The sequence below is a fragment of the Lynx canadensis genome, chromosome X, assembly GCF_007474595.2.
Source record: "Lynx canadensis isolate LIC74 chromosome X, mLynCan4.pri.v2, whole genome shotgun sequence".
Classification (NCBI taxonomy): Eukaryota; Metazoa; Chordata; class Mammalia; order Carnivora; family Felidae; genus Lynx; species Lynx canadensis.
In genome coordinates this window covers 11631409-11655392 of record NC_044321.2, presented here as the reverse complement: position 1 = coordinate 11655392, position 23984 = coordinate 11631409, and the positions used below count along the sequence as shown (strand labels likewise).

Here is a 23984-nt window from a genome sequence, read left to right as displayed (position 1 = left end):
CATGGAAAAATAAACGGCTAATGAAATTTTCTGTTATTCATGCGGTCTTTTGGATGTCATATAAAAAGTCAGATTATGCCTATGGACTGAGCCAGACATGAAACAGGGCTCAGTTGCATTTAATACACCCATAAATAACTTTATGATCGTTTGGATTATTTATCCTGGATCCATCTGACAATAATTGTAAACGGGCCTGACACTCCCAACAAGGCGGAAAGATACCAGAAAATCTACCAAATCACAACTTAAGAACTGTTTCAGTTTTCTAATTACCTTTACTAAATTTCAGTATAGATCTTTTACTAAAATAAGGGTCAGCAAATCTTTTCTGTCAAGGGTCACAGAGCAAGGACAAACCCAGAGACAATAGGGGAACCGATGGGCGTGGCTTGCTCCGGTGAAGTCCATCTACGGAAACAGGCCGCCAGATTTGGTCCTGGGCCGTGGTTTGCTGACCCTCGATCTAAGGATGAATTTTAACGAGGACCCTAGTTGAAATTAGCAAAGGCCAAAGAAAGCACCGAGTCGTGTTTGGTGTTTGCCCCGCGCATGCCCAAAGAAAGAGTAGGCGGATGCAGAAGGGAACGGCCGGCATGGCCGCTTTCACGCGGCAAGTCGATGGCTACATTTCAAGCCCTTCCACGTTTTGGACTCCATGCAAACCTGGTTTTAGTTTTCAATGGCTCCTCTTTAAGAACTGCTAGAAATCTTCAGTGGAAGAGCTTTTATCCCCTATGATTTGATACAAAGGTGCTAGCGGGATGGAGATTTTTCTACGATACGGGGCAGACATCCTGACCCCGGCCCAAGGAGAAAGGTCTCGATCACCTTCGATTTCTTGCTTATCTCAGGCCGTACAGGTAATTTCGCAAGTGCTGGGGCTTTTTGCTAAAAATGGATGTTGCTGCGCTTGCGGTTTCCTGTTGTGGAAGCCAGTTTACGAAATGGGGCTGGGGCCTGTGTGGCCACATTCTTACCGAAGGCCCACACGTCTGACTTGCTGCTGTACTTGAAGTAGTGGAACACCTCTGGGGCTGACCACTTGACCGGAAATTTTGTTCCTACGGAACTGACGTACTGGTCGTCCAGAACATACCTGGGGGGGGGGGGTGGGAATCAACACAGACCTTAAGTCGCTGGGCTGTGCAAAATGAGCAGACCCCTGTTGGCTGCCATGGCCTCTGGAACAGTACAGGCTGATTAAGGTCACAGAGCCCCCACAGTCTCAGCGGAATGCCTCGGTTCTCTAGTTCTTTTGCTTCCTTCCAATGTGTAGCGTAGCTAAAGGCTGCTCATGACTTGGAAGCTTTAAAAAATTATATCTAACTTTGCAGATACCAACATCGGCATGCAAAACATTTGGTCAGTATAGAAAAATACAAAAACGTAAACGTTAAATTACTCAGAATCTCACCCCGAAGATATTGTAAATCTACCATTCAAGATACACTTTTGCTGGGGCGCCTGGGTGGCGCAGTCGGTTAAGCGTCCGACTTCAGCCAGGTCACGATCTCGCGGTCCGTGAGTTCGAGCCCCGCGTCGGGCTCTGGGCTGATGGCTCGGAGCCTGGAGCCTGTTTCCGATTCTGTGTCTCCCTCTCTCTCTGCCCCTCCCCCGTTCATGCTCTGTCTCTCTCTGTCCCAAAAATAAATAAACGTTGAAAAAAAAATTAAAAAAAAAAAAAGATACACTTTTGCTTATACTTTCCAATCTTTTGTTCTATATATAATTTGAACAAAATTGGCTTTCTGTTGTACTGAGGTTTGCTTTTTCCTTCGATGGCATATCAAGAATATTTTCCCCACGTGGTCTCATTTTCTTCTGGGGCATCGTGTTTGATGACTGAATAGTATTGCCTCTTATGGATTAACGTTGTATGTTTTAACCTTGTAAGTTGCTTCTAATCTCCTGTGATAAACAATGATGGATGATAATATTCTATGGAGATATGGAGACCATAAAAATACATATTCAAGAGTATGCGCTATATAATAGTGATAAAAATAGAAGCATCCTCAACGTCCACACGTCGAAGAGCAATTAAATATCATATGGTCCAGGGTCGCCTGGGGGGTTCAGTCGGTTAAGCATCTGACTCTTGATTTCAGGTCAGGTCATGATCTCACAGATCGTGAGTTTGAGCCTTGTATCTGCACTGAAGCATGAAGCCTACTTGGGATTCTCTCTCTATCCCTCTGTCTCTACCCCTCCCCCGCTCATTCTCTCTCTCTCTCTCTCTCTCTCTCTCTCTCACACACACACACACACACACACACACATACAATAAATAGATAAACTTTAAAAATATGGTATGCTACATTAATTCAGTAAGATAGTATACAGCCATTTAAACAACAAGATATCGGGATGAGCACTGGGTGTTGTATGTAAGCCAATTTGACAATACATTATATTACAAAAACAAAACAAAAAACACAAGATAGTTCTATATTTACCAAAAAATAAAAAAAGTGAAAAATGCCCATGGAAAATGGGGCCGTGCAAAAGCAGGTATATATAATGTAACTCCGTTAAAAAATTTTTAATTCCACTGTAGTTAACATGCAGTGTTACATTAGTTTGAGGTGTACAATATAGTGATTTAACAATTCCATGTATTACTCAGGACTCCTCCAGATAAGCATACTCTTAATCCCCTTCATCTATTCCCGCACTGTTGTGGGAACAAACAATAAATGCACATATTTATGCACGTGACTGGGTATACGTAGGATTAGTTATGGAAGGGCATCTATCAAACGTGTTGGCCGTAGTTACTCCTAGTGCTGAAAATGAGGTGAAGGGGTGGGGGACAGATTCTACTTCTCCCTTTCGCCACTGTTGCCCTATTTCTTACAATAAGCATATATTATTTATATAACTAATAGAGGGGAGCCCTCTATGTTTGCCTAGAAAAAAGAAAATGAATAATGACTCTTAACAAAAAAGGAAAAGAAAAGTTATGGAAGCTGAAATTTTGGATATACTTTACGGGAAAACTGTACACATCAAAGGTGTGTTAGAGATGTGTATTGTAATTTAAAATGTCAGGAAAAGCTGGTTTTGAAAATCATTCTTGGAAATATTAATGATGTTAATGTTTATATCACGTTAGTAATATATTTAACATATGAGTATATTAGTAGAATAGAATAGAGATATTAATAGTAGTAACAAATAACACTTTCATAGGATTACACAAAACACCTTCCATACTTCCTTCCTCAGGCCCCCTCAGCTTCTCTAGACACCACAAGACATCCAGAAACTGCTGGCACTGGGTTCCACCTGCGGCTTAGACCTTCCTTTGGATCATCAGGACCAAGGTAAGGCACAGGCTTCTGAGCTAGAAGGAACTTGACGGTATGTTCCCCGGATGCTGCCATAATGGCCAATTCTCCCGCCTTGAGAACAAGGTGGGGATCAGTCCCCCTGTCCTGGGAGCTTCTCCCTGCCCGATGAGGCTGCGAGCTCAAGAGAGCTACACATTTGGGGTATCGGTGTAGGAGACTCAGCGTGTGGGTGGTTGGAGTGTTGGTAAGGGGTACACAGCCCAAGGGACACCTTGACAGTGTTGAGGGTCCCAGAAAAGGAGCACTTCCTAATATTGAATTGTAGGGAAGACTTAAAAACAGATCCTCCTGGGGCGCCTGGCTGGCTCAGTTGGTAGAGCACATGACTCTTGATCTTGGGTTTGTGAGTTTGAGCCTCACATTATGGGTAGAGATGACTAAAAAAAAAAAAACAAAACAACTTTAAAACAAAACTCAGATGGTCCTATGGTGTTTCAGGGCTATGTCTGCTAAATATAAAGCTAGCCTTGGTGAACTCTGCAGACCTCCTTGAAATTGTATTCCTCCTCAGAGTTATGTGAGTTTATGTCGAATTGACACAACTTTATAGCTGTATTTTGTCTCAGTTTTGAAATCTACTTGCTCTCGGGACTAAGATGACCATTTTGAGGGCAGGTACTATCCCATTTATGTCAGTATCTCCTACAAGGCCTTGGCATTTAGCAGGCACTCAATAAACGCTCGCTGAATGGAAAGGCCAACACGTACATATTCGTTTCCTATGTAAACCCATGAAACTGGCTCTGAGGCTCACGTAGTCTGAAGATTCAGAATAAAGAAAATGGAAGACTCTTTTAAACTGCTATCATAAGATAATTAATTCCAAAATGAACTCATGGCACTTCCTCAACATAAAAAGCTTCTGCACAGGGAAGGAAACAACAAAATGGAAAGGCAACCTATGGAATGGGAGAAGATATTTGCAAATGACATATCGGATAAAGGGTTAGAATCCAAAATCTATAAAGAACTTATCAAACTCGACATCAAAAACTAATAATAATCCAGTTTTAAAAAATGGGCAGGAGACACGAATAGACATTTTCCAAAGAGGACATCCAGATGACTAAAACAGACACATGAAAAGATGCCCAACATCACTTATCGTCAGGGAAATACAAATCAAAACTACAACGAGATATCACCTCACACCAGTCAGAACGGGTAAAATTAACACAGGAAACGACGGGTATTGGCAAAGATGCAGAGAAAGGGAAACCCTCTTGCACCTTTGGTAGGAATGCAAACTGGTGTAGCCACGGTGGAAAACAGTATGGATGTTCCTCGAGAAGTTAAAAAAAAAATAGAACTACCCTATGACCCAGTCAGTGATTGCACTGCTAGGTATTTACCCAAAGGATACAAAAATGATGATTCGAAGGGGCTCAGGCACCCTGATGTTTCTAGCAACACTGTCCACAATAGCCAAACTGTGGAAAGAGCCCAAATGGCCATCAATTGATGAATGGATACAGAGGATGTGGTATATATACACAATGGAATGTTACGCGGCTGTGAAAAAGAATGAAATCTTGCCACTTGCCACGACAGGGATGGAACTAGAGGGTATCATGTTAAGCGAAATAAGTCAGTCAGACAAAGACAAGCACCATATGGTTTCACTCATATGTGGAATTTAAAAAACAAATAGATGAACATATGGGAAGGAAAAAAAAAGAGGGAAGCAAACCATAAGAGACTCCTAACTACAGAAAACAAACAGGGTTTTTGGAGGGGAGGTGGGTGGGGGCATGGGCTAAATGGGTCATGGGGATTAAGGGGGGCGCTTGTGATGAGCACAGGTTTTGTATGTAAGTGATGAATCACCAAATTCTACACCTGAAACCAATTTTACCACATATATTAACTAGAATTTAAATAGAAACTTGAAGAAAAAAAAGTAATTTATCTAAATCATAAGGTGGTGATAGAATGCCAACCAAATCTCAGAGTCTACTTTCGTGCCTTACTTGGTAATACAGAAAATTTAATGACACGCCAACAAAAATTTTCCTGGTGTTAATGCTATGCCTGTTTCGGTTTTTAAAAATTTTTTAAATGGTTGTTTATTTTTTTTTAATTTTTTTTTAACGTTTATTTTTGAGACAGAGAGAGACAGAGCATGAACGGGGGAGGGTCAGAGAGAGGGAGACACAGAATCCGAAACAGGCTCCAGGCTCTGAGCTGTCAGCACAGAGCCTGACGCGGGGCTCGAACTCACGGACCGCGAGATCATGACCTGAGCTGAAATTGGCCGCTTAACTGACTGAGCCACCCAGGCACCCCAAATGTTTGTTTATTTTTGAGAGGGAGATAGAGTGTGAGCAGAAGAGGGGCAGAGAGACAGGGAGACACAGAATCTGAAGCAGGCTCTAGGCTCCGAGCTGTCGGCACAGAGCCTGACGTGGGCCTTGAACTCATGAACCTCGAGATCATGACCTGAGCTGAAGGTGGATGCTTAACCGACTGAGCCACCCAGGCGCCCCTATGCTTTGCCAATTTGAATGAATATTAAGAGAAAATCAGAAAGGCCTAAAGGAGCTTTGATTGAGTTAAAAAATATATACATAATATATGCATGTATACATGTATATACATCCCAATAATCTGGCTATTCCATGTTATATTAGAATATTTAGGACCTTTCATGGAATTTTTTTAGAAGTTAAAAAATATTAGAGTTTTGAAAGAATGAAAAGGGACTTTGGGTAATTTCTGAAGAACAACTATATCTTCCTAGTGAAGAAATGAGGTGAGACATGTTTCATAGGTGGTCAGAGGCAGTATGGGGAAGAGATCCAGGTTTCTAACCCCCCAATTCAGAGCACGTTCCATATCACCGCAATGCCTTCAATTCTGATGGCATTTAGGTGTGAATGGAGACCCCTCTTTCATTGCTTGCCCCTTTGGAACTGGCTTACCTCGTCATCCCAAAGTCAGACACTTTCACGGAGAGATCACTGTCTACCAAGCAGTTCCGAGCCGCCTTTGGAGAAAACACAAAATTACCAAACAGTTAAAGTGGCCAAGAATCTCCCGACATCAGGATCCAACACTTTCCTTCTCTTTAGCAGAGTTCTCACCCAATCTAAGATTGCCTATCAAAACCCCAAATGTTGAGACTCTGTCTTTGTGTCCTTGGCAATTTTTCAAAACGAAAATGTGCGCCCCTAAGTATTTTCACGCAAGCAGCCATCCTTGTCAAACGGCATGAAAGGTATCACACGTCAAACACAGAACCGCAGCTCGTCCGCGAGAAGGGAAAAATTATTTCTAGGGGTTCCTTCTCCACCACAGGGGTACCATGCATCAACAGGCGCTTTGAAGGCGTAGATGCTATACCGGCCTAGTGTGTGTGGCGGGTTTGCTGTTCAGAGCAAGCGGAGCTCTAAAGATAAATACCAGTGCCTACCAAGCAAAATGTCCCCCAACCCACCCTGACCCAAAGACACACACAGATTTCACTTCCTTCTGGTTTTGTATTTCTCAGTTATGGTCTTAATTGACTGCTTTGGCCCTGAGCCCTCCCTGGAGTAAAGGTCAACTTGGATTTAATTGGTTCGGAGAAACACGAAATTGACCAAACTCTTTCCTTTGTATCCATCTTCCTCCACACCACCACACAGCTACATAAATCCTGATGGCTTCTTTTAGTCTTTCTGTACTGCAAATATTTTATTTAGAAATCGTGGCTTTTATTACAAAAGCGTCATGTGCTTGAGCAAGTCACAGGTGAGCCAAGTGAAGGTGAGGATGCCCTCCTTGTCACCCTTCCCAATGGCCCCATCGCTGGAGGCGGGGACCGTGGATTGCTTTCTTTCTCTGAGCGTCCAGTGGCTCTGCTTACCAAGTCCCTGTGTATGAACTGGTGGCTCTCCAAGAAGGCCATGCCTTCACACACGTCATAGCACATTTCTAAGAGCTGAGAGGTTTCAAGTCCTTTTCCGTGACTCTTCAGGTAATTAAGCAGGCAGCCATTAGTTATATATTCAGTCACTATGTATATAGGGTATCGCTTTGAACACACTCCGTAGAATTTCACCAGCTTGGGGTGGCTGAGTTTCCTGGAAACAACAGATTTTCAAAAGTTCAGTACTGAATTTCCACACGCCATGTTGCAGATGTCCTGGAAAAGAATCCCTCTCAGGTTTTTGCTTGTTTTAATGTCTCCCCTTCTACTTGAACAGAGAAAGAGAGGGAAACGTTTTGGATTTTGTTCTGGGAGCATTAGCCTTTGAAGGCAAGGAAAAAAGCCGCCTCCTGTTGGATCTTGACAACCCCAACAGCAATTTAGCGGTTGTGGGAGCTGTGCTCGCCTTTCTTACAGAGAATCAGGGAAGCAATGGCCTGCTGTGCCAGATATCCCATTTGGTCTCCTGGCATCTGGAGACTTCCATGGCTGATTTGGAGAAAGCTCCACACTGTAACGGCCATCGCTTCCAGTTCAAAGCATCTAACTTTCTAAGTTTTGAAGTCCAAACCTTTCATTCTAAAAAAAAAAATTATAGCAGAACATGAAGGGTGTAGGAGAAAGGAAAATAGTTGCCATGTTAGGGAAGTGCGATTAGGCATGATTTTTTCTTTCTTTTTCAAAAAAAATCCATTTTATATTGTCATTACATTATCTTTCAATAATCAATTTAGAAAATAGTAACTACATGACATAGCCCTTCTGGCAGGTCATGACAGATGGATAACCTGCTGTTATGGTGTTCATCCCCTTGTCCATGTGATTGATCAGTTTGCAGGCTGATTCCTTAATGTTCACGTGCGTAAAGTAAATCTAATGTCGATTTTAGAATTTTTAAGCATTTATTAAGTAGTTATTTTCTTCCTTCTTTTTTTATGTTTATTTATTTTTGAGAGACAGAGAGTGAGCGGGGGGAGGGACAGAGAGACAGGGAGATACAGAACCCGAAGCAGGCTCCAGGCTCTGAGCTGTCAGCACAGAGCCCGATGTGGGGCCCGAACCCATGAACCATAAGGTCATGACCTGAGCCAAAGTCAGACGCCTAACCGACTGAGCCACCCAGGTGCCCCTATTTTCTTCCTTCTTAGCATAACTATAGGGACATGCCTTTGGAGGTTATTCAAGGTCATGAGCTTGGATATGCCTCTTTCAGCTATTTTAGACAATGGCATGGAACCCGGTATTGCTTCCTTCAAACAGAAGGCTAGTGGTGGGACACAAGTCCATCGCCCAATAAAAGCTGTTCCTGGAGCAAATTCAGTCACTGACCATGGGGCATGTGGTGGGAACACCATGTCAACTGATACTGCCCACATGACAGGCCTCAATTTGACCATCACATCTGGGATATAACATTTTCCCTTTAGGATACAGTTTGATTTCCTTCTTTGTGACCAGGTGATTTGTCGATGGCTGTTTATGATTCTGTGTGATGACCAGCCGTCTAATTGCAAAAAAAATATGTTTAAATGGATACCATGACACAGGGTTTACACCATGAGCCTAGGGGAGTTTCCGCTAGATTTTTCTTTGCTACAAAAGGAGGACACTGAGGGCCTCCTCCCCAGTTTTGAGGGTACAACTGCCAAAAGCAGGATAGGCTACATAATTTGTAGCGACCAGTACAAAACGAAAATGCGGGGACCCTTACTTAAGAATGATTAAGAATTTCAAGATGGTGACCTCACAGCAGGAAGCCAAGCGCAGAGCCCTTCTAAGTGGGCCCCCCCACCCCAGGCCGTGCAGGCTGCATGCCCGTGAAGCCAGCCCTGGGCAGAGGCTTGTGTGCACATACTATTTCTGCTTCCAAACCATCCTGCATTTGTGGTCAAAGTGGTTGTTCTGATTCTCCTGGTGCCTTTGGTCTTCATGAAAGAATGACTAAGGAAATGGACTCTGGAATGTCTGCCTGGGTTTGCATCTCTGCTTTGCCACTTTGACCAGCTTGGGGACCTTGGGCCCATTATTTAACATTTCTGTGCGTCAGTTTCCTAGAAAACAAAGACAACAACGGTACATCCGTGGACAACAATGGTACATCCGTCCTAGGCTTCTTACGAGGATTGAATACATTAAGATTTATAAAGTGCTCAAGGAAATGCCTGTAAATACCATGCAAGTGTTGAAGTAAAAAAATTTAAAAGTGTTATTACTCTGCAGCAGGCCAGGATTTGTGATTTTGACTATCTTTGACCAAAATCCTGCTGTGACATTGTTTGTGTTGATCCGTTCCCTAAAGGCAGGATGACCAGCTGTCCCGCTTTGCCTGGGACTAAGGGGTTTCCTGGATCACAGGGCTTTCAGGGCTAAAGCAGGAAAGTCTCGGGCAAACCCGGATGGTTGGTTCCTTTTCAAAGTCTGGTTCGCCATGTTTACAAGAAGAGGTAGAATCATTAAAATAATTCTTTGTATTTACATTGATAAGAGAGAGAGAGAAGGGAGGAAGGGAGGGAGAGAGAGAGAGAAAGCGAGCTTAGAAAGAAAAAAACCCCCCACATCTGCATTGTGGACTGTTTTGGGAGCCAAGGCCCATTAGGAAGGTATCTTCATTTACCAGATGAGGAAAGAAGTAGGGCGAGAAAGCAGTTTTGTCAAACTGTACTGAAGGTACCAGAAAGGAAAAGGATATTGCCCGTAGGGCGTTAGTTTTCAGTATTGCTTTAGCCCTGGCCACTAGAGGCTCCTACCCTTGGGCTTGTGCTTTACAGGGCCCCATTCTGTTCCTCATCCCACCATGCACCTCCCCAAAGGACAAGGAAGCTCAGAACCCATGCTTCCCTTTTTCTCGATCACCCTTGGGGTACCGAGACTCTGGAATCCCCCATCCACATAGTCCTGAGGCCTCTTCCAGGACCTGTGTAGACTCTTCCTGGACCAGTCATGCTAAGAGTGAACCATGCTATTGGTGTGCCTTACCCCTAACCAAGATCATTCGCTGATGGATAGTTGTTTGTGGGAGACACAGAGGGAGCCTGGATGTACTGAATGCTATGTCTACACGTAAGTACTGAGTACAGTGCAGGACAGAGCTGGGGGTGGGAAGAGAAAGGAGAGGGGTAGAGTTGGGAGCAGTGGTATGGGCCAGAGGCTAGTTTCTCTAAAGAGTCTTGAGAATTCTAAACTTGAATATGGCCTCTCAGATTGTTATGAAGGTATACTGGTCAGAGGAGCGTAGAACCGATTTCATTTAAAGGTGCGTCAGCTTGATTTATAACTTCTAAATATACCTATGATGTGTGGAGTCTTGCTCGAGGCCTTGCAAATGTTAGGGACAGACCTGTTAGCATGAATGTCCTCCCATGGTAAGGGCCAAACTGCCATTCCTCAGAAGAAACTTACATCATGGTCTGGGCCTCCTGGAAGAATTCATCTTCTGACATGGAGCCCTCCTTGATCATCTTAATGGCAACGTCATACTGTCCCTTCCATTTGCCCAGGTGGACCACTCCAAACTGACCACTTCCTAGTTCCTTCAGGAGGGCAATCTCTTCTCTTTTCAGTTCCCATATTCCTAGTAAGACAAGACAGACACTCTTTAGGATGAAAGTAGAAGGCCTTGGGGCTGACAGCTTCCCAAGTGGTTTCTTCTCCAACGAGTTTCACATTGGCAACATAGAACAGTAAGACTTTTTAAGTTGATCACTTAAAAAAAAAAAAACCCTTAGAGGTGTGGTCTTATGACCTATGAGACCATACGATAATGCCACCAGGACAATACTGTTCACGAAGCAGCTACAGTTATTGACAAAAAGGCTTAGAACACTTTGCCAACTGGAGGCATCTTGGAAACACCCAGTGTCAAAACGTGCTCGATGCTCTTAGCTTGGTAAAAAATATCATTACATTCTCTTATAAGGCAAACTAAACTGTGATGTGGGTGGATGTCCTTATCCTTAAATACACAAGGTTGAACACTGGCTCCCCTGAACGGGCCCAGAATCCCAGAAGAAGAAAGGACAGGCGATGGGGTTCTAGAGGCTGGTGATTGGGTCTAATAACAGGACAACTTTGACAGTCTTTTTGGTAAGGCTGAGGAGATTACAGAGTTAGTTTCAGAGTACAGAAAAGTTGTGGGGTTTTTGTTTTTGTTTTTTTTCTGGAAAATGGTCAAACATATTAGAACTGAAGCCCTCCCTGGCACAACCTGAACACAGACCTCCTTCTGGCCTTCCTTCTTTTCTTTTTAGTAAATACATATATACTTTTTTAACCAGAAATGGTAGGAAATGGAGTTTAAGAGCTCAAGTGTGTGTCCATACCACTTCCCAAGGACACGGAGATGGGAACCTTGTTGGCCTTGGTCGACACAGGGTGGCGGAGTCGTGTGATCATGCCTGCAATGGAATCAGCACGGTATCATCACATCACATCACATCACATCACATCACATCACATCACATCACATCACATCACATCACACCAGTTCACACCAGTTCACACCTCTGCTCGTGCTCTCTCCAGAGTAGCTGGAAAAGCACAGAGTTCAGGATGTCATGATGGAGAGGGAGGATCCATTCTGACCGTATTCATCCTGCATTGGATTGATTTGCTTGACTCGACTAAGTAGCTCAATGTAAAAGCAAAAATTAAAAGAGTAAAACAACTTTAGGTAATTTTTAAAAATCCCATAGAGTTGGTTCCTTGATGGGATCTTCCATTTAAAAAAATTTCCCATTTTTACTCTGCTTTTTATAGTCCTATATTTAAATACCTGTACACGTGGCACGTGTATTTGGTTTACAAACTCCAAACAGTACAGAAGGGCACAAAATAAAAAGCAAACCACTTGATTTTTAAAAATGGAACCTATTACTAAGTTGCATAAAATGGTCAAGTCATTTTAATTGCTTACATCAAGCAATGATAAAGCTGGGTTAAAATAATCACAGTATTTATAGTGTTTTGAAAGAACTCATTCAAAAAAATGTTTCTTGCTTAAACGTGTGATATTTTCCAAGTCCTGGGAGCTGTCACAGATGTCCTTTTCCTCTCCTTCCTTTTTCTACATATTTATTTACTTTTTATAAATAAAATATTTATTTATTTTATTTATTCGGAGTGTGTGGTCTCCGAATGTTTTAAGTCCCAAACCTTTAATCGGCAAAAAGATGAGCGCACTCCTGCAAAATATGTACATACAATGGCTGCTGTGTTGACACATGATGTGATTCACAAAATACACTCACGATAGAAAACTTAAGAGAATGAGATTCTTAGAAATATCTAAAGAAACATTTTAATGTTTTCTTTCTATACCCTGTGGAGTTTCTTGTGCATCTTCTGGAGTGAAATCGTTCTACTTGGAGATGTCTGTTCATACAATACCTTTTCCAAAGGGCACTTTCTAGGTGTTAGAGGTTAAATATACAGTCGAGGAAAGTGGGACAAAGGAAAAATACAAGAGCCAAAATCAAAGCCAGGAGTAAGGCTGGGTCACCTACACGCATGTAATCTAGTCAGACTTGCACACATTTGACGCTGAGCCCACAGCTTATTTTTACTCACTGTTGGAAGTACATCCAGTCACTGCCCATAAGTGGCACTAGTCGAGAAAAGACAGTTAGAGGAGACTTCCTTTGTTTTTAGTTTCTTTTTTGCTAAGCTTATTGAGATGTTGTCGGCATACGTAACTTTAAGGTATGCAACATGATGATCTGACGTGTGTATATACTGTGAAACGATTACCCCTCAGGGTGAGTTAACACTGCCACTAGAAGGGATTTCTATACATATACTCGCTGGTCGATTAGCCAAAATCTAAAAAGTAATAGTACCCAGTGTTGGCGAGGATGAAGGAAATTACGGTTGGTGGAAGTGTACATCTCTGAAAAGCATTGGAAAGTGTCTAAATTTTGAATGTTCTTAACCATTATCTTAGACATCTCACTTCTAGGGAATTTGGCTACAGAAACACTAATACAGATACACAGAGCTATGTGTACAGGACTGTGCATTGAAACCACCAATTATAACGTGAAAATACTGTATGTATCAACATAGGTTTAGGTGAATAAATTATGGAGTGATTCTACAATAGAATCCTATGAGTGGTTAAATAGAACAAAGTGAGCTACATGTATGTGGATGGAAAGACCACTAAGACATGTAAAGTAAAGAAAGCAAACTGATTGGGGCGCCTGGGTGGCTCAGTCAGTTAAGCATCTGACTTCGGCTCAGGTCATGATCTCACAGTTTGTGAGTTCCAGCCCCATGTCGGGCTCTGTGCTGACAGCTCGGAGCCTGGAGCCTGCTTTGGATTCTGTGTCTCCCTCTCTCTCTGCCCCTCCTCCACTCATGCTCGTGCACACTCTCTCTCAAAAATAAAATTGAAACATTAAAAATTTTTTTAAAAAAGAAAGCAAGCTGAAAAGTAGTTTGTGTGGAATGATCTCACCTTTGTAAAATATAATGTGTTTACATATACATATATAATTTATTTATATATGTAATAAATAATAGGGGCACCTGGGTGGCTCAGTTGGTTAAACATCCGACTTCGGCTCAGGTCATGGTCTCACGGTTCGTGAGTTTGAGCCCCTCATCAGGCTCTGTGCTGACAACTCAGAGTCCGGAGCCTGCTTCAGATTCTGTGTCTCCCTGTCTCTCTGCCTCTCCCCTGCTTGCACTCTGTCTCTCCCTCAAAAATAAACATTAAAAAAATTTTATAATAAATGATAAGTGTTAGTATCAGCATAGAAAAAAATTCTGTCAGAATAGACAACAACTTGTCCATGGAGGTTCTCGCTCCAATGTAAATATTTTTATAATGTTTGAAGTTTGTAATCAACTTATTCCTATAAGCAGAACAAGACTGCAAATATTTTTGTAAAGAGAATCTCTAACTACTTTTTTTTTAATGTTATTCATTTCTGAGAGAGAGAGAGAGCAAGCAGAGGAGGGGCAAAGAAAAAGGGAGACACAGAATCCCAAGCAGCCTCTACACTGTCAGCACAGAGCCCAATCTCATGAACCATGAGATTCTTGCCTGAGCAGAGATCAAGCATCAGATACTTAACCAACTGAGCCACCCAGGCGCCCCAAGGATCTCTACTTCTCAGTCACTCAACTCACACAACTTCATTTTTCTGGCATCTTAGAGTGTATGATGTGATATTCCAGGAAACATAGGCTAAAAATCACAGCAGGTATATGGCTTGAGAGCATTTTTGTTCCTACTTTTCATGGTTCCCGATATGATTAAGAATGTTAGGAGGATCCATAGTACCCAAGAAAATTGATATTTATCAACAAGGACCCGTAAAAGAACAACTGAAATAAATTACCTGCTGAATTGTGTTGATGATAGTGAATAAGCTTTGGAATGGAATCAAAACAGTAGTTTTCTGCCAGGTACAATTTGTTCTCAGCATTTGTGTGCACATGGTAATGCTTGACAGTTCCTTTTTTATCACTGGTAAGGAAGAAAGAATGTTAGAATGTTTTTCATTCTCAATTGAAGCTTGATTAAATCATGGTTAAATAATTACTTCAGATGGCATTCACAAATTTTGGAGAGGGAAGTCAGAGGGGAAGTCTCAGTCTTGACATCTCTTGGTTTTCTAGAGCCATCCATGACAATCGGTAATTATGCAAGAGAGCTCCTCTCTCAACTCAGTGTATCTTTTGTGCCATAGAGAATCCGTGTACTATAAAATTCCAACTTTCGGCACTGTTCCTCCCTTAGGAAGTCTAAGACTGGAAGCTTCCTTTGATGACTGAGAGCCCTGCAGGGTTTCAGGATCATTATTCTGAACACCAATTCTCTTTGAGGATAATAATGAAGATTAAAACGTGGGAGACAAGGGTGATTAGGCTGAGGGTGCTCTCATCCAGGCCTGGGCGGGAGGCTCTTTGGGAATGGAACATGCAAGATGAAATGGTAGGGGTGCCTTTACTTCCTCATATGAACTTGTACCTTTGCCACATAAAACATGTTTTTCCTTTTACTCTACCTTTGGAACACAGTGGTGAGTCGAGGCACGCTGATTTAGGCTAATCGGGAATAATATGTCTGTCTTAGGTTTTAGAGTATGGCCTAGCAGTCAAGAGTTGGGCTTTTCGTCCAGTTCTCCTGTTCGCTAGATACCTCATCTGGTTGTTATAAAGATTGGTTGTTATAAAGATTTTATATAAAGCAATTTGCACTATGCTTGGTTCATAAGAAACTGCTGATAAATTGTTGTTGCTGTAGTGCCAGCCTAGTCAAAATTGCACCCGTAAAAAGGAAAAACGGTGGTTTGTTGTTGCAAATGGCCACTTTGCTCTTGGTCTCAGCGTGAAATTCATTCAAGCCCATTTATGATGTTTCGTAAACGAAGGCTTCCATATTCACTAATTTGGATTATTTCCATTTGAGTCCTCATCTGTCTGCTGTATTTTCTACCTGGCCACCTTCAGAGATAAATCTGGGGTCAAGGGTCTTGACTAGGAGGACTCCTGATGTGAAGTTCGGCTGAAACTGCAGGGCTGGCGGGTCAAGAGCTCTTAATACTGAGTGAACCAAATCTTTTCCCAGTTCCTACTGGGCTGGCTTTGGCCAGCCTCTAGGTGTGCAGCTTCCTCCATGAGATGGACCCGGGATGGCCTCCTGCATTGGAAAATGCTGTGTGACTGCTTAGGGTACATTCTGGCCTCTCAATTTGGAGATGCATACTCCATAAAAAAATGTATCAAAATAAAATTACCTCTTAATCACTTAGCTATTACCCACAAAACCCCATGTAGGTACCAAGGGTAGGTACGGTATGTGGAGACAGCCCCAAGGGAAAGGGTGATGTGATCCAACCATCAAAAGAAATGTTTTTATTAGGAATAGTTTTTCAAGCGATCCTAATCTAGATTCGGCCAGATTCTTATCTCCGAACGCTGGGGTTCTCAATGTAGACACAGGCGTATAGTCAGTCAAAAGAACACGAACTCTGCTGTCGAAGGCCTGACTTCAAGTGGGTCACGTATTAATTTTGTGGTGCGTCTTCATGAGTGCTCTTGGAACCTCAGACCTCTCATCTGTAAAATGGCACAAAACCAGCTTTCCCCGGTGCTTCACAGGATGATTAGAAGGAACAAAAGAGCTAGCAGCCGATGGGAAAGTGGCCTGTGAATCTCTAGCAGGGGATCCCGATGTGGGTGGCGGTGACTGTGGGTACCTTATATGCTCCTTCACGAGAACAACAACTGTGATGGTAACTGCCACTCGTTTATTAAGTGCTTACTCTGTGCCAGGCACTGTTGTGCTCCAATACGTGAATTAACTCCCTTCATCCAGAGAACTTAATAGTCAGTGTTATTTTTCCCTTTTCAAACAGGGAAGCTGAGGCACGGAGGTTAAGAAACTTGCTCGGTGTCATACAGCCTTGACATGATAGAGTCAGGAGTTGGCCCCCGAGGTGCGGCTTCAAAGCAGAACTCGTAACCATGCAAAGAGGACAGCACCCCAGAAGGAAACTGTCCCGGGAACACAGATACACCGATTCAACTTTCTGCCAGCTTTGCCCCCCACTGGGAAGACTTACTGAAGACCAGACGCTGGGGTCGGTGTCTCAGGTCAGCAGGTGGCTAGGGCCAAGAGTGTTCACAGGCTCCATTGCTGTTTTTCTCTCTTTAGGCTTAGGGCCAAGTCGAGGGGAGTAACCCAAGATTCCTTTACCAAGCGTTGACTGGCGTTGTTCTAGAGAACAACCTCGCAAAGTGGGGGTGGGGGGGTGGGACAGGCAATGACAAATGGTCGCATTCAATAGAAATACTTTGATCCCAAACTCCAGGGTTTAAAGGCGGTGTCTCATCCCAAAACGTGACTAAATGGCCAGCGTATTCAAAGGACATACACAAAAGATAAAAGAAAGAAATCCCTGTCATACTTACTTCATAGCCTTGCTAAATAAGGACACTGTGTACATTCCCACCTGGCGGGAATTTCTAACCATAAATGCGCCTTCTTTTCCCTGCAAAGGAAGCAAAGTGTGGAAGGAACAGAGAACATTTTTGTTGTTTTCGAAAACTATAGGTGGTAGGAAGATCGATCTTTTAGGTCCATGTTAAAGGTCACTGACGGTACAGGTCATCCAACAGCTGGCGCAGAGGGGCCCCACAGCTGACCTTTCGTCCTCTCACTCGGCTCTGAGACCTACCCTGTGTGCTCTGACTCTCCCTCTCCTCTTAGTTTCTAACCCCCACTGGTAATTTTCTCTCTCTCTCTTTTTTTAATGTTTATTTATTTTTGAGAGAGAGAGAGGGAGAGAAAGACAGAGTGCGAGCAGGGGAGGGGCAGAGAGAGAAGGAGACAGAATCTGAAGCAGGCTCCAGGCTCCGAGCTGGCAGCACAGAGCCCGACGTGGGGCTTGAACTCGTGGACTGCGAGATCATGACCTGAGCCGAAGTCAGATGGTTAACTGCCTGAGCCACCCAGGTGCCCCAGTTTTCTCCATCACAGCCTGACGTTTCAATCTTTCAGAAATAAAATTTAAAACCACATATCACCGTATCATGTCCTTAGAAGCTATTAGAAAACCAGAGATGCAGAACAAATCGTTTGTTAAAGCCCCATGCTCCACTGGTCTTTCTTAATGACTTGTGCTAATTCTAAGCAGATCCAGATTCAGAAAGAGCAGATAATAGCCTGTGAATGTGACGGGATCCCGAGTTAGGCGGTGAGGCCACCACGTTCTCGCTAGTCCCCCTCAGAGACATCATTGGCGTGCTTTATTAGGTTGAACTGTATCAAGGCGTCATTTGTGCAGGGCAAGAGTTTGCTCCTGGTGATTTCATGCCTTGAGTAACAAAACCAGGGAGATTTATTCCCTATTACATCTGTTGTACTCTGGTTTAGGTGCTAATGAGCAGGGTCGGCGTTGGGCCAGACGGTTCCAGAGACGGCCCCCCAATAAATCATGCCCCCGACTGTGGCCCTGTGTACCCCCTCCCGCAGGGAGGCTGGGGCCGGGCCACGTGACCTGCTCTGGCTAGCAGGGCATTCGCAAGCATGCCCAAAGCACAAACTCAGCAAGTGCTTGTGGTGAACTACGGGGCCCTCCTCTCCTGCCACCTCCTTGAGGTCACCACGCTGTGAGGAAGCCCACGTTAGCCACGCGGAGCAGGACTGTGGCACCCCGTTGACCGCCCCCTCCCCGTCCATCCACCGGCTACATGCGGGTAGCTGAGCGGCCCCAAGCCAGACCTGCCTCAGGACTGCGGGCCTCACAGAAGGCTGAGAAATGGCCAATCTGGTTTCAAACCACCGATACTGGAAGCAGAGGAAGCGGCTAAATGGCAAGGGCCCGGTACCCCAGGGGGCGGACCCCGTGATGACGTGACTGTATGGTTAGCCCCCCCCCCCCCCCCCCCCCCCCCCCCCGCTTTCTATGAGAAGCGCGTTCCCCCCCGCCCGGGCCCAGCGGGAGAGAGTCTTAGAGGCTACTGTAAAAACTCGACTGTTTACCTTTTGTCTCAGTAACTGCTCAGACTGTGACCTGGAGATGTTACCTGCAAACCAGCTGCAACGAGAAAGAATTGCGTATTTGAGAGTCATTGGTTTTTGACTGCATCGCTGATGACCCCACCTTCTGGCGGGTCAAAGGAGGTGTCGGCCTCCCTCGGGGACTTCCCAATGTGACTGCTCCAGAGAATCACCTGAGGAGCTTTTCAAAAATCCAGATTCCGGAGTCTCCACCACCTAACGATGCTTGTGGGGTGGGGCCCGCATGTCTGTATTTTCACACGGGCTGGCGCTGACGAACCGTTGGCCTCCTAGCTGGTCCCTAAGTTCTGTGTTTCGCTGTTTTGAGCGAGAGCCAGAGATTAGACCAGTGAAGAATATCCCACTGGGAAAGCTGGGGTTGCCAAAGATGAAAGTTCCTGTCTTTGAACTGTATGTTTTTCTTTTACATTTTTAAAAATATTTATTTATTTTGAGAGAGAGAGCGAGAGAGAGAGAGAGAGCACGCAAGTGAGCGGACGGGGGCAGAGAGAGAGGAGACAGAGAATCCCAAGCAGGCTCTGCACTGTCAGTGCAGAGCCCAACATGGGGCTCGATCCCGGGAACCGTGAGGTCATGATCTGGGCCGAAACGAAGAGTCAGATGCTTAACCAACTGAGCCACGCAGGCAGCCCCTCAACCCTATATTTTTCTTGTAATAATCTGATAGAAGCACCCTTTATAGCATCCATTTTCAAAGCAAATGCTTTTCTCACAAATCTTTTTTATTTGCAGGATAGCAATACATAAGCCCCTGTGGTTATATTAAGACAGTAAGAGTTATAGCCACCCGAGAAAAAGATGATGTGGGATAGCCGGGTGTAATCTTTAAATACTGCCTGTTTCACTGAGTTAGCCAAGAGCATCACGTCTTACTTTGTGTGGAGAGCTCAACAGTCCACAGAGTTGTTTCTCACGTGGGATCAATGATGTCTGTAGTCTTTTGGCCTTGGCAAAAATGTCATACTAGGGAAGCGACCAGGGTGTGAGGTGGGAGGGGGCATGGGTTTGGGGCTCACAAGGACCCTCTGCTAGAAGATAACACCCGAGGAGGGAAGAAATGCCTGAGGGTGAGGGTGTGCTGTGGGAGGCGGGGGATGGAAGTGTCAGCTGGTGGGCAGGCTAATGAAGTGGCAAGAGCCATCAGCCAGCTTGGAGTTCTGGGTTCTAGACATAACTTCCTAATAAGTAGTTGTACGGCTTTGGACAAGCCACTTAGCCTTTTTTAACCTTGGAATTACCCATTTGTAAGATTAGGACGAGGGTTGAATTTGAGAAGTTTAAAAGTCTCTTCTAAAAAACAAGGCTCTTCTAATTCTACCTTTATAGATACTATATAATTAAAACTTGAGATATTAACCGATCATTTTATTACTTAATATTTACTTTATTATTTAATTAATTAATTAAATTATATTAAATTAAATTAATTTAATAATTAATTTAAAATAAATTAAATAAAAATAAATAAATAATAAATTAAATTAATTAATTAATATTAATTAATATTTACTTTAATATTTAATTTATTACTTAATATTTAAGCTAATCACAGCTAACCAAGAGACTCCTCAGGGAACATGATTGAGAATACATCCCCATGGGAGATAGAAGACAGAGATGGTCAGGAATAAGGAGGGAAGCCTGGAGAAGCAAGGTGAGATTGTGAATAAGCCCCTCCCCCCCATACACGCATGTACACTCTGCCTGTGTCGTCATTTTGCTGGGGTCTGACTCTGTTTTTAAAAAAGATTTCAGTATGTCGGTGTCAGAGCAGCAGAGGCTTAGGCCTTGCCCTGAGGTGTGACATTCCACCTAAACCTCGGTGACTCAGCCTTCAGTAGAACAGAATAGAATTGCTCATGAAGTTCTGGCCACAAAACAAATGCTTCAGGGCCACTGATAGAGGGAGAAGCTGGGTGCACCAAGCACAGTGCAAGGGGCTGAGCCCCAGATCACACAGCCCTCTGGATCTGATTTCCCTGCGGCGTGTCTTTGACTTTGAAGAGGGCAGGTCTTTCCTGATGGATTCCCCAATGCACACCTCTCACGTACCATTTGAATTTAGAAATGATGCAGATAGAGACTGTCTTTATGGTCAGATCAGGACTTTCCAAAGCAAAGGAAGACTTCCACTTCATCGAAATGCTAACGACTAAAACCCACAGTTAGAAGGTCACTCCCTTTGGTTGTCATCTGTCAAAGTGCTATTATCTTTGGATATTTTTTTTTTGTTGTTTGTTTGTTTTTCAACTGACTAAGAAAGCCAGGGGCCCCCGGGTCTCTTTTTTTTTATTTAATTTTTTAAATTTACATCCAAATTAGTTAGCATATAGTGCAACAATGATTTCAGGAGTAGATTCCTTAATGCCCCTTACCCGTTTAGCCCATCCCCCCTCCCACACCCCCTCCAGTAACCCTCAGTTTGTTCTCCATGAGTCTCTTCTGTTTTGTCCCCCTTCCTGTTTTTATATTATTTTTGTTTCCCTTCCCTTATGGTCATCTGTTTTGTCTCTTAAAGTCCTCATATGAGTGAAGTCCTAGGATTTTTGTCTTTCTCTGACTAATTTCACTTAGCATAATACCCTCCAGTTCCATCCACATAGTTGCAAATGGCAAGGTTTCATTCTTTTTGATCACCAAGTAATATTCCATTGTGGATATATACCCCATCTTCTTTATCCATTCATCCATCGATGGACATTTGGGCTCTTTCCCTACTTTGGCTATTGCTGATAGTGCTGCTAGAAACATGGGGGTGCATGTGTCCCTTTGAAACAGCACCCCTGTATCCCATGGATACATGCCTAGTAGTGCCATTGCTGGGTCGTAGGGTAGTTCTATTTTTAATTTTTTGAGGAACCTCCCTACTGTTTTCCAGAGTGGCTGCACCAGCTTGCATTCCCATCTTTGGATAATTTTTGTGCTGGTGTTTCTCACTTAGTTTGAATTGTTCCATCAGAGGCTTTCCTGAGAGTGGATGTTGGGGAAGAAGGTGGAGATAAAGGGGAGCCAGAAGGTGGTAAAAAGGCCACGCTGTGGAGGTTTAAGGCATACAGCCTGTCTTCCCTAACGTGGCACGGATGGCTAGGGCCAGGCTGGGTTGGAGGTAAGACAAAGAGTCGAAACAGTGACATGTACTTCATAAAACCTCTCACTGTACCTAGAGGCAATACATCAGTGACAGCACTCATACAAAGAACTAAAAACAGTATAATCCTGGTGTTCGAGCAACTTAGCCGCCATTGGGTAGTAGGTGTCTAAGAGACGCAGTCTGTCCTATCACTCCTGCCTCTCCTTAATGCCAATTTTAAATAAAGTTCAGGGGACTTATTTGTCCCTATTTGTAGAAGGATTCAGTCTTAGATGTTGGAAAGGATCCTAACGGCCCCTCAGGCCAACCTGTCTCAGTATAGTTGGGGTGATCACACATTTGTATTTGCCCAGAAGAGTCTGGTTTGTGCCTGATGTCCAGGTGCAATACTTTTTTTAATGTTTATTTATTTTTCAGAGAGAGAGAGCTCATGCTCTGGGAGGGGCAGAAAGAGGGGGAGACACAGAATCTGAAACAGGCTCCAGGCTCTGAGCTGTCAGCACAGAGCCTGACACAGGGCTCAAACCCACGAACCGGAGATCATGACATGAGCTGAAGTCAGATGCTTATACAACTGAGCCACCCAGGCGCCCCAGGTACAATGTTCAATAGTGCAGTGTTTCTCTGTCTAAATGTCATATCTTGTATCTACGAAGACAAAGTGAAATGAAGGGAACTCCAGGTATACGATAAATCCAATGAATATGTATAACTAGGTTAGATGATCCAGATTGAGGAAAAATATTTCCCTTAGTAACAATCTAGCTCATTATCACCTGTCATCCAGATAAATGGCCCAGAACCTCACATGAGTTTACCCTTGTAAATACAGCCTCCTGAGCAAGTCCCAGCCATCTGCTTTAATGCCTTTGGGGAAGAATAGAATAGAAACATCTATGTTAGTTTTAGAAGAATACAGAGGACTTTCAAAACTCACTCATAGTCATCCAGGTTTTCCTCTTCTTCAGATGAACTTGACTCGGGGAATCCCCTTAGGAAGAGAGGAAACAACATGAATGCAAAAAACCCACCAAGAAATAATGCAATCACCTAGCAGTGCAATATCAAATCCCTCCCTGCTTTCACCCCATAAATAAAATTTAGACCCTTAGGGTTCCCTCTTTGTACCTGGGGAGGTATCTGCAAAGCGAAGAGAGAACCACTCAAAAGTTGAGCTCATGCCCAGTTTAATGAGAAAATGGCTCTTTGATACGGGAGGCCCCCAGGAATGTGGGTTTGTTTGACTCTTTTGAAAGGCACGCTCATGAAATAGATGAATGCCTTCAGTGACAGCTGTAGTATAACATTAAAAAAAGCATCTGGGTTGTGTGGAGAGCAATTCTTAGAGAAGAGTTACTCAACTCTAGGTGGTTTTTCCTCCTAGAGATGCCCGAGCCACGTATTCCACTGTTCATGCTAACACCAGTGGATATCACGACCAACGGCCAGGACATATCAGTGCGAGGAGAAGTGTAACCCATGAGCCATCGGCTCAGACCAACTTAAGGTTTCAGAGGGGCAAAGTATGTGAATTTTTTTGGTTTGCGTTTACCTTAAACATGAAGTCTAGCTGCAAAATGATTGCACATGTGCTTAGTTTTCCTGCAAATGGGAGCAAATCCTAGGTATAAAGGAATATCTGAATTTGATTTACCATGACATCTTTGAGGTGCTGTGATTTACGACAGTCCTTTCCCTCTGGTTGCCACATGCGAAATCTTCACTGCTATGACAAAAGATACATTTCGTAAATTTATGTTTATTTATAAATGTTAAATGACACAAATAGTTGTGTTAGATATCTTCTAGCTTCATTTAACATTTTGGCCTGTCCATTTCACTTGGTTTGGGAATTTAAGCCAATGAGTCATTTTCACGCTTTTGTCCTTGCGGGGACCCCAGTAACCAGCAGTAGTTTGACAGTGTTCCTAAACAAAAGAGAACTGTTAGTAGAAAAGTTGGATTAATAAATCATCTTGGGTGGGTTTGCCCTGGTTTCTTACAGATATGCAAGCATTCGGTCCCTTATATATTTTAAAATGTAATTTTCCTCTTGGCTGTTGCGATTGCAATTAAAAGCCTTGAAAATACTGA

General features: G+C 43.5%; 1 protein-coding gene across 6 annotated transcripts in view; it reads right to left on the bottom strand.

The window, feature by feature from the left end:
* The window catches only part of BMX (BMX non-receptor tyrosine kinase), a 53097-nt gene that overhangs the window by 6070 nt on the left and 23043 nt on the right, over positions 1-23984 (bottom strand). For 3 of the 6 annotated variants that reach the window (XM_030304984.1, XM_030304980.2, XM_030304982.2), the window contains exons 8-17: positions 23545-23616; positions 22828-22881; positions 18761-18815; positions 17188-17267; positions 14610-14737; positions 11586-11660; positions 10666-10837; positions 7204-7420; positions 6278-6342; positions 981-1099 (exon numbers count right to left, since the gene is read on the bottom strand). In XM_030304984.1, the coding sequence (XP_030160844.1) occupies positions 981-1099; positions 6278-6342; positions 7204-7420; positions 10666-10837; positions 11586-11660; positions 14610-14737; positions 17188-17267; positions 18761-18815; positions 22828-22881; positions 23545-23616 (1037 nt within the window). The remainder of the gene's footprint in view (positions 1-980; positions 1100-6277; positions 6343-7203; positions 7421-10665; positions 10838-11585; positions 11661-14609; positions 14738-17187; positions 17268-18760; positions 18816-22827; positions 22882-23544; positions 23617-23984) is intronic. The other 3 variants (XM_030304985.1, XM_030304983.1, XM_030304981.2) reach the window with 2 other exon arrangements.